Source organism: Blennius ocellaris (genome assembly GCF_963422515.1).
Source record: "Blennius ocellaris genome assembly, chromosome: 19".
In the NCBI taxonomy this organism is placed as follows: Eukaryota; Metazoa; Chordata; class Actinopteri; order Blenniiformes; family Blenniidae; genus Blennius; species Blennius ocellaris.
In genome coordinates this window covers 10,141,785-10,153,289 of record NC_137668.1, presented here as the reverse complement: position 1 = coordinate 10,153,289, position 11,505 = coordinate 10,141,785, and the positions used below count along the sequence as shown (strand labels likewise).

General features: G+C 42.0%; 1 protein-coding gene across 1 annotated transcript; it reads left to right on the top strand.

Annotated features, from left to right (window-relative positions):
• Positions 1-720: 720 nt before the first annotated feature.
• On the top strand, positions 721-6,607 carry prdm14 (PR domain containing 14; the record flags this gene model as incomplete). The annotated part of the gene is made up of 8 exons (XM_080515069.1): positions 721-1,363; positions 1,682-1,735; positions 1,810-1,970; positions 2,798-3,065; positions 3,158-3,360; positions 4,425-4,526; positions 5,743-5,962; positions 6,471-6,607. The coding sequence occupies 8 exons, from the start codon at positions 721-723 to the stop codon at positions 6,605-6,607; spliced, it is 1,788 nt and encodes a 595-aa protein (XP_080371195.1).
• Positions 6,608-11,505: the final 4,898 nt, after the last annotated feature.

The following is an 11,505-nucleotide window of genomic DNA, read 5'->3' as shown; positions in this document are numbered from 1 at the left end:
TCGACGGTTCTTTAATTAGTGTCACGACCCTGATTTGTCTCTCTATTTACTGGCTGATTGGTAAACGCTTTCTAAAACACACACACACACGCAGGGATAATGTTCCAGCCACTGATGACCTTTTGATTTGTGTGAGTGTGTGACCCCTCAGCTGGAAATATTGCAAAATTGGCTTTCCCATTTCACTGCGGTTGGTTTTCCAGCGTCATCCAAACTGGATAAAGTTTAAAATTGAAAGAAAACTTTGCAAATGGATGGTATTGTGTAATGTATTTAAGCTCGCATTGATGCTCGGAGTTGAATTTGCAGCCTATTTGCATATTATGAGCTTGAATCAAAGATCAATTTGGTGCGCTGCATGTCGCATTGCGCGCGTCTGCGTTTAATAAAAGAGTATTTGACTGTAAATGCTGTTAAGTCTGAGTGCTGTTCAAACTTGTTTATGCCGAATATGTCTCCTGTACACGTGGAGGTGTAGTTAAAGTCTTATATATTCTCTGATCAGTTTAACAATCTATAGAATGTAAAGGGTAATAATCACTTCAGGCGTGCTCTCTTTTTTGACGTCATGCTTCTTTTTTTAGTTGTCTTGCATTAAACTTTAATAACCCCCCCCCCCCCCATCCCCTCCCTCCCTCCCCCCCCGACCCCCTCACTCTCACCCTCCAAAGGATCCATCTCCATCTCCAGTCGGACCCTTCGCTCCACGGCCGCGCCGTCATGTCTCTGTCCCTCACCAGCATCCCTGTGATGCTGAAGGAGAAGGGCTTCCCGGCATCCAGCCTCCTGAAGGGCAGCCCCTCCCGGTGCTTCTACCCGGCCCCTTTCCCCGGCCCGCACCCCTTCATGGACTTCTTCCCGCGGACGCACAGTCTCCTGCACCCGCTCAAGTCTCTGGGCCGCCTGGTGTCGGAGGCGCACCAGGCGGCCCTGCCGCTCCCCTTGCACGGAGGCGCGCCTCCTTTCTTCGGACAGGGCGGCCACGGCGCCTCGGTGCTCCACGAACACGTGTTGAGCGCATCTGGCAGCATCCCGTACGTGAGCCACGTGCTGGCGGGACACCCTCCGTGCGCCAAGCCGGAGGATCTGGCCGCGGTGGTCACCGAGCACGCAGCCGCCCCGCTGTCCTCCGACTTCAGCAGCCCGTCCAGCGACAGGCCTCCCTCCGCCGCCTCGTCCACCAACACGCCGCCCAAGGACACTTTGTTTCGGCTCCGGGGAGCGGACCAGTGCCTGGAGAAGAAGTGCGCGACTTACAACTTCAGCGAGGACGATCTGTTCACGGTCCTGTACGGATACTCCAGCGGCCACGAGCGCAGCGTGGGCCACGCGCTGTCCGGGCTCATCCTGCCGGAAAACTCAGGTGGGACTCTTGTGATTACTTTGGCAGCCATTCATAAGATAAGATAAGATATGCCTTTATTGATATCACAGTGGAGAAATCTCAGGAATCTCAGGAAATCTTAAAATAATGACATCAATATCCAAAGAAAAGTTCTTTATTTTCCACGTTGCATATTTCCACAGGGATAATTTAACAACTCCTTAAGATTAAATCAATGTGGCGCAAATACAATGCAATCAGTGCAAATGTGAAACTATTAGATGTAACAAAATATTGCACAAAAAAATAAACTTTCATCGGAGCGAATTCAATTTCATACTTTGTTTTGTTTTCCAGGGTCTGGTTCCCAGGTTTTCCCACTGGATAAGGAAACGCTTGAACTTCCAGAAGGTATATAAGCCAGGATCTTCCCGAGAAATAGAAATGAACATGCACGCAGTGTTGACCCGAGTTGTGTCCTGTAGGGTTGACCGTCCTCCAAGCCGCCTGGGGAAAGGCGGCTCAGTGCGGCGTCTTCACAGACAAACACAACATCCCCAAAGGCACGCGCTTCGGACCTTTCCAGGGCAAACTGGTCAACACCAGCGAGATCAAGACCTACGACGACAACACCTTGATGTGGGAGGTAAACACTGAAAATTGCTCCTGCCATCACGTTAAATGACAGAGGCTGAACGATTTGAATTTGAAAAGAATGTCTGATTTAACTGTGCGTAATGATCCTCCTAAAAACGGTACTCTCAGATACTATCAGTAATAGTTCATTTAAAACCAATGTTTTAGTGCATATTAGATTTACATATATAAAATATCAATAATAATTCTGAGACCACCACTTGTTTAAAATGTATTGCAAGGTATTCAATTTCTCTCGTAGAAAGAATAAAATAATATTGAGTGGGATTACGAAAATTTGATTTAGTTTTCTATTAGGTTTATCTGTTAAGATAAATAATCAAATCGAAGAAACGGATAGTTTATTAAACAGACCATTAATGTAAATAAACAGGACATAAACAAATATAAGCATTAAAATGTAGTCCTCCAAAAATATTTTATATATAAACGTAACAAAATAGATTTGTGAGTATTTTGTAATCTATTACTTGCACCGATTTCTTACTGAAGAAAACATCTTCAGTTAAAATTGCAATTAATTTGTAGCAATATTTATTATATAAAGTACTTTTTGGACATTGAATTCCGTTGGGAATATAGAAATATACCAAAAGAAGAAACTCATCAAAACATTTTATTATTTTAATTGTTTGCTTATTATAGTGACTTAATTCAAAAGTAGCGTGAATTGTAGGAATAAAATTACATATTTGAAGGAATTACTCGAAGTACCCCATAATGCGCAGTAATCAGATCTTCGTTACTCCACCCCAGTACTCAGAAGCCCGTCCTGATGAAGGATCTCCTCTTCCTCTCCTCCTCTTCCTCCTGCAGGTGTTCGAAAACGGCCGCCTGAGCCACTTCGTGGACGGCAGAGGTTCCGGGAACTGGATGTCGGTGGTGAAGTGCGCGCGCTTCCCGGAGGAGCAGAACCTGACGGCGGTGCAGGTCCAGGGTCAGATCTTCTACGAGGCCTGCAAGGAGATCGGTCCGGGCCAGGAGCTGCTGGTGTGGTACGGAGACTGCTACCTGCAGTTCCTGGGAATCCCCCTCACCCTGAAAGACGCCCGAGAGGACAGCAGAGGAGAGACTCCCACTGAAGGTCCGGAGCGTCACCTCCTCCTCCTCCTCCTCCTCTTCCTCCTCCTGGATCTCCTGGCCTCCTCACCCTCTGTCCCCCCACACTCCTCACAGATTCGGGCGAAGGCTTCAAGTGTGACCGCTGCGGGAAGGTGTTTGCGTACAAGTACTACAGAGACAAGCACCTGAAGTACACGCGCTGCGTGGATCAGGGGGACCGGAAATTCCCCTGTCACCTCTGCAACCGGTCCTTCGAGAAGCGGGACCGGCTACGCATCCACATCCTGCACGTGCACGAGAAGCACAGACCTCACAAGGTGCGTGCGCGCGGGGGCACACAAGGACACCTTCCACAAAGTCGACACCAATTAGTCAGCAGATATAATAGTTATCGGACTTTTTTTTTGTTACCTGCAAGAAAAGCAACCATCGATTTCATCCATGTTGTCGTGCGTTTTAATGAACAAATTCATCTTTAAACTGGTTTAAATCTTGAATAAATTCACACATTTTGCATTAAAAACTTTAAAACTCTGTCAAAAACAATAACAAGGGAAACTTGCTTTCACGCGCAACTGAGAAACAGAAAAGTTTCGACTTCCGAGTTGGGAATAATGCATCTGTGCATCATCTAAATGGAATCATGAAGCCTTTTTGCGCCACATTGTTTCTTATTAATGTGCTTTGCAATCTTACTCCTAAATGCGGGTTCATAATGTCTAGATGTGTGGGAATATAAATACTCACAAAACTTTTTTTTAAAGTCAAATTGATGGGTCTTCACTTTCCTTCTATATCCACACACATCCACAAACACAGACTCCAACTTTAGCAGTTTATCTTCAGGAACATCCAGGCCAACGATGTTTACAAAAAAAAAACAAAAAAAAAACACATTGAAAATAATCTGAGTAATTCCAAAATAAAGAGCTGCAGAATAATGAAAATTTGAATCCACTGTTAACACCACGTTTAGTTATTCCAAACATGTGTAAGTGATGTGAATGAACTGTAATGATGTGATTTCAAAACGTTGTTTCCTGCCTGTAAAGTCTTCGACGTGTGAAAGCGCTTTTGCGCAAAGATCCATCGATCGCGCTGCGTATTTTACCAATAGAAATTAGCATGCAATAGTAACAACCTATCGATCTTGCGCATTTTGTGAATTTTACACAGGTTGAATGTGAAATTTAAATTTTGTATATGGTTTAACCCCAATTCTAATCCCAATTAGGTATCTATTGTTTGCACAGCGCAATTATCGCGGCCATCACCCAAAATTGCCAGACAGGATGCATTAGACTGGAATCTTTCCGAGTTCCCAGCTGCGTGAAGGGACTGGTAATTAACATGCTTTGCTGTGTTTTATTTTTCTCCGCAGTGTTCAGTGTGTGGAAAGAGTTTCTCGCAGTCATCCAGTCTCAACAAACACATGCGCGTGCACTCTGGAGAGAGACCGTACAAGTGTGTCTACTGTAACAAGGTGAGAAACTTTCAGTGAATTAAGAATCTTAGTGAATTTCGTGGACTCCAATCTCTTGCAGATTTAGATAAAGCTTAAAACAAACCCAGAATGTACTTTTTAATAGTTTCCTCTCATGCGCCATATCTCACTTTTTCGGTTTTTCGGACATTTTTTTATTTGCTCATAATTATTTGGGAGTATTTGGTTTGGGGTTTCCTGATGAGACCGTTTCCCATATTGGATATAAGCTTCGCTGCTCGGACCCATCCGGAGGTATTTCCCCTCCATCTCTCAGACCTCATTTCATGGCGCATTTGGCACGAGCCCTTCATTATTGTGTCTCGCGGGGGGCACGCGCCTCGGACACACTTACATGCAAATGATCGCCAGATGCACATCCAGGCTTTTGTCCTGCGAGATCATCCCTTTAATTTATGGCCCAGGACTGAGCATGAGTGGGTTTGTTCCTTTCCTCGGAATGTCCTCTTTCCTTTTTACGCACCAAACTACTTTTTTTTTAATGATCCTGGTTTGTGTTATTCCAGCCATTTGGAGGCCAAAGCGCTGCAAGAAGTGCAAGTTTGTGACGTTTTACCAAAATAATGTTGAAAATGACGATATTGTCCTAAACAAAAAAGGTCATTTACAATTCTAACTCCATTTTCTAAGTTATATTAGCGTTATTTATTTGTAGCACGTTAAATCAAATGTATGTTAAATCAAAAATGCAATTGATTATTATGAATGTGCGCAATTCCTTTAAATCTTAGTAATGAGATATTTTCCTTTTAATAACTTTTTAAACTAATATAAACTCTCTAAACTTTCTCATAGTTTGGACCTAAATAAACACTCCTAAATAACTGGTTAATTTTTTTAAAATTAATTATTAAACTGATTCCATACGCATCCTCAAACATTTTAAATAGAAACACTTTGAAATTGGCAAATGATCTTTTACTGACAAGCATGTGAAAATATAGCAGACATTGAGATTCACAAGAAACCAGCTTTATTTCTGTATATGCTGCCATGAAAATTATTATATTACCATAAAATAAAGGACGATTTTAACTAAAATTATTTATTTTGTATATAATTTTGACGGAAATGTGATGTGAAAAATAAATTCCCGAGTAAATACAAAACAATGCAACAAAAAACTGACATACAGGTTAAATCCTCCCCTCTCCTTCTTCTCCTCTTCCTCTTCCTCTTCCTCTTCCTCCTCCAGGCCTTCACTGCCTCCAGCATCCTGCGCACTCACATCCGGCAGCACTCGGGCGAGCGGCCCTTCAAGTGTAAGCACTGCGGGAAGGCCTTCGCCTCCCACGCGGCGCACGACAGCCACGTCAGGCGGACTCACGCGCGGGACAAGCCGCATGCGTGCGTGCTGTGCGGGGCGTCGTTCCAGGACGAGCAGGAGCTCGGATTCCACAGCAAGACGCACACAAGTAATATATATATTATCAGCCCAGCACACTGAAATTTAATCCTGGTTGATGCATTTTAGAATAATGTCAGTTGTATTTGTGGATCATAAAAGTTCACTACATTTGTTTTTTTTTTTTATTAGTTTATCATCATTTAATTCCAAATTATACTAATAAAATTTTCAAACAATGGTGAATTTGTAGATGTAAGTATAACAAAAATGTATATTAGATTTAAAGCCAACGCAAAGTAGGATTTTAGGAAGTCAGAATTACACTGCAACATAGAAGTGTGACAATTGAATTGAACAATATCAACGTGCAAGAGTTTGTAATTGATTAAAAAAAAAAAGATTGTGTGCAATATATAGCTATATTGTGTTTAATATGTGTTTTTGGAAAATGTTTGTAGTCTCTTATAATTCAATTGCTTCGATGTTTTTGATCTGTTTGTTTAGGTCATTTCTTTGCAAAAAAGTTGCATTATCCGGATTGTAAAGGTGCATATTTTTTGTTGTGATTGTTCCAGAAAGACAGAGTTTGGACAGCACTGTTATTTCTCCCTCTCCGGGGCTGCAGGAGGACTCAGACACACAGAAGAAGGGACAAAACTTTCCCTACGCTGGCTTCACGGTTTTAAATCCAGAATATCGACCCTGGAACTGAGCTTCACTGCACTAAAACACTCCCGTGGTGTATTTTGTATGATTGACTTTGCAGAAATCACAGTGAGCTCTGAGGGATAAATAGTCGCTCCTATAGGAGGAACTGCATCTCAAAAAGTTGGTATATTGACAAAAAGTTAAATGTTCTCTCTTTTATTTTTACATTTATAACTGTATTTTTATGATTTATACTCTAGAATTATACACAATTAAACCAAAAAAACTTTAATTATTTCAGTTAATTTTCAAAAAGTCTTTAAATATCTGGACCTTAAATTTAAATAATGGGGAAAACGATTGACATTTTTCCATATATTTCTTTTTTTTTAACATGTGTCATTCCTTCCATCACTTCTGCTTATAAAAAGAGGAATTTGTTATTTAAATAGGTGCATCATAATTTAAATTATTAAGTAAATGTGTCACTATTTATATTAAAGTGTGTTTTTCTGAGGCTTCAAGCATTGAATGCAATAGTTGTATTTCCACATTTATATCACTTATTATTTCAGGGTTTTTTTTTGCTTTTATTATTGCTTACAAATGTTTTTGTTTTTTTTAATGATTATAGGTTTAAACACCTTTGTGTATAAATTAAATGCTCGATCCTCTCTTTTAAATTATGATGTATGTTGATATTTTTACTGAAATGTACGGCTGCCACAATCAAAACTGCTCCCATTTGTTGTAATTCAACATCAGCCTTTCCACAATTGATGAATAAATAAATCAGCGCATGGATAAAAATAAATGAATCTTCTGCTTCATGTTGGAATTTAGTGGGTTTTTCCATTCTAATTATTATTATTATTATTAGAAATTGATTAAAGATGCCTTTTTAGAACACAGCAGATTACATTTTGTTGCAGATGAGAATGTGATGAACTCAAAAAGATGTAAAAGTGAGTGAGAAGGGAGATAATCTGGGTTACATTTCTCTTTCAATCACTGCAAAAGCTATACAGATTTGTTGAATTCCCACAGAGCTTGTGGTAACTGCACAGACGAGAGTCTTTTGTATCCGTCTCCTGTCTGTCTGCTGTTTTTTCTCCCATAATAAAGCCTGTAATAGATTACATGCCGCTCGCTCCCTGTAAACACCAACAAACCCCACCGGACCAAATGAATGACAATAGAGTGCAGCAGTACAACCGACATCTGCCCTCACCCTGTCACCAACTGCCCCACATGTGTTCACCTCTGATAGATAGATAGATAGATAGAAAGGTGTGACCTTTTGAGAGGGGTTAATTTGAGGAAGGTACCAATTGGTACTCTGATGGTGGCAGCCGCCGGGGGTCTGACAGACGACACGGCGTCCATTCTTTGTCTCCGTGCTCCGCGATGTCCTCCCTCACCTCCGGGCCACTGTACTTCTTACTGCAGCGACACCGAAACGCTGCAATTTACGCACATTTAAATGAACAGAGACGAGTTGTTGTCATGTTAAGGGCTGCATGTTAAACTTGCCCCGTGCAGGCAGAGGTGCCGCAACGGCGGCGAGTAACCCAGCCTCTCTGTTGACTTACAATAACGGATGGAGAGCCGCGGTCGGGGTCAGGGGTCAGCGCCGTGCTGAATGTTTAATAGCCTCCCACTCCCTTCAAATAGTCAAAATATGGGTGCTTGAACAAGTGAAGATCAACCTAAAGTGGGCCTGCCCCTCCCATGTATACAACCCCCGAGCCGCCGCGGAGGGGCCTGCTGTGAAAGGAGAGGATACTCCCCTTTGTGGTCGGCCGGGAGCAAAGGGGAGGAGGAGAAAACAAAGACAAAAAGAAAGACAGAAGGAGAAAAAGGAGAATGAGCTGCCAGAGCTGAAATACTGAGATTGTTAGCGCGCCGTGCTAAAAGACTGGTTTTACTAGCACCAATCTGATTGGCTGATTTAGGACTCGATGCCCCGGCATGAAAGAATTTTCCTTTCTTTGATTATCCGGGGTTGTTTATATGGATTGATTTCACACTTAACCCAGTGGCACATTAACAGGGCCTCCAAAGGGCTATCCATCAGATCCACTTCTGTATTAATGTGATATTATTGATAGCGGCCGTGGAGGTTTATGGTTGAGGTTTGCTCTATTTATTTCCCCTTGAGGTCGACGCAACAGACAATAACTCTCTGCAAAACAACAATAATACAGCGATACTCCGATACGTCCCAACAGTGTGGTCACAACTCAGTTCAATGATGTCCTTCATTGATAATGTTTTATTTCTCTTCTCTTCTCTTCTCTTCTCTTCTCTTCTCTTCTCTTCTCTTCTCTTCTCTTCTCTTCTCTTCCTCTCAGCCTGAGCTCGCTGAGTAGTAAAATGTAGTGATGTATTAGCTTCTATTGATCGTCTAATAGCTGTGCGTGTGTGTGTGTGCGCACGTGCGTGTGTGCGTGTGTGTCCAAATATCACCAGCTTGTGAGGACCGGAATCAGTTCATGCAGTCATTCAATGAAGTGTTTTCCTTAAAGCTAGAGAAAAAAAAACAAGCCTCTACTATAGGAATCAGTTCTGAAGTTTAGATACTGTAGTGTCGGTCTGTCCAACATGAAAATCCAACGTTTGTCCTCAGAAACGTGACTGAATGAAAAGTAAACACAACACAGACTGAAGCATTTTCTGACTACCAACAAAAGGTTGAATAGGACAGATATTTAACACAACTTCACTATTGATTGACATTCATATTATCCTAAACTAAGGCGCCGTTTACACCATGGCTGTAGAAAATAGTCCTTCTGCACATGCTCAGTAGGCGGACAATCACAAAGATTGTCTCCAGAGTGTCATGACTCTCAGCCCATATTCTACTGGAACTTGGTAGTTTTACAGTCGACAGTCACCTGTAATAACAACCCAACTTCATCATTCTGGTTGCTGGTTTGAATCTCATTGACTGTCCCTTAGCAAGGCGGGAAGAGGAAAAAAAAAAGTTGTGCCAAATGAAGATTGTGATCACATCAACACACACTGCAGCTCAGCCGTCAGTCTCCAGAGGGCTTGAAAGCATGATGCAGTCCGATGTGGAGGCGAGCGCTCGCTCCAGACACGACTCAGACTTTCAGCTGAGTGGACTCATAAACTATAACCACACCGACCCTCCGTCCATCTGCGCCTCCGCCGGCCCCCAAAGCACACGGAAACAACAAACAATAGCAAGGATAAAGGAGATGACGCAACTTATTGTTTAGTGACGTTGCCTTCGCCTGCGTTGAGATTGAACATTTTTACAGTTTCATTGTTAAATTCGGGCTCTTTTTCGAGATATATTCCAAAAAGACACACACTTATTGGACACGAGTGGATGTATATTTGTAAATATTAAATTAACATCTTGCGTCCTGTGGTTGAATATAGAGAATTGGAAATATTTGAGTTTCTAGGCACCAGCAATGACTGGTTAGTTGTTTGATGTTTGTTAGAATTGACTCGTTGTTGCAATGATTCATGACCTTTATTCTCGTTCATTCCAGCGGGATCACAATGGCATTTTGTCAGTGTGACTTCCACCTTTGAAGAAACCTTTTGAGTGAAGTCATTTAAGTTTGAATGGAGCCACTGAAGTGAACCTCTGCTGTCCTCCGGGGGAAGAGATGAGACTGATCAGCCTCTCCTGTCCTGTCCCTCACGATGCCTCAGGTTGTGATTTCCTCTGGGACGGTGGACAGTAGCAGGAGACACACACACACACACACACACACACACACACACACACACACACACACACACACACACACACACACACACACACACACACACACACACACACGCACACACACACACACACACACACACACGGGCTCAGCGAACCTGCCTGCTGCTCACTGGATGAAAGGCAGATCAAACCCTGTGTCTGCAAAGCCTCTCCATATTGCTCCTGAGTGTGTGTGTGTGTGTGTGTGTGTGTGTGTGTGTGTGTGTGTGTGTGTGTGTGTGTGTGTGTGTGTGTGTGTGTGTGTCTCCTCTGGCTGGGATTGATGCGTGAGGTGGGCAGATGGCCTGATCCTGCTCTGTGGGGGCTGCAGGGAGGCTCCACTCAGACCCCCAGGGGTAACATATTTGCAGATACACACACACACACACACACACACACACACACACACACACACACACACACACACACACACACACACACACACACACACACACACACACACACACACACAACATCTCCAGTAACTACAATGCAACAATTGCACTGTACTTTCTACTCACACATGCTTGCAAAGGTGCACACACACAAAATATCAAACTGCCATGTTAAATTGCTTTAATTGCAGTCCGCTGCAAGTAAAAGTTGCGTTGTGAACATATTACAAAGGAGAAAGTACCTGCATTGTTCACTGCAGACATGCAAGTCAAATTTACCCAAAATCTCTTTTTGAAACAAACAATGCCGTATATAAAAGTTGCATTAAGGTAAACATACTCAAGCATAAAGCATGTCCTCTCAGATTTAATTTACTTACATTAAAATGCTGATAATTAACTTAAATAATTTAAACTTTGAGTGTGCTCAGTGGCTGCTTAAGTATACATATCTATCTTTCAGAGTACGTACTGAAAATGTAGACTTGATTACTGTTGTTGCACAAGTATATACAATTTACAATACAACATGCAATTTATGAATTGCATTTCTTCATCAGCCAACTACATTGCTGTTTGGAAACATTCATTTCAATTATTTCAATTTCAATTTTCAAATTTCTGTACAAAATCTCTATTGAAACAAAGACATTCAGTATAAAAGGTACAATATCTGTACTTGAGTACATCTACTGTTATGTTGCTTAAAATAGACTTAATTACAAGTAAAATAACAGTTATTAAGATGTACTTTAAGCGCAAGAAGCAAGTACTCAAAGTTACTTTCCACTGTATCATCGTCATTAACAGACATTC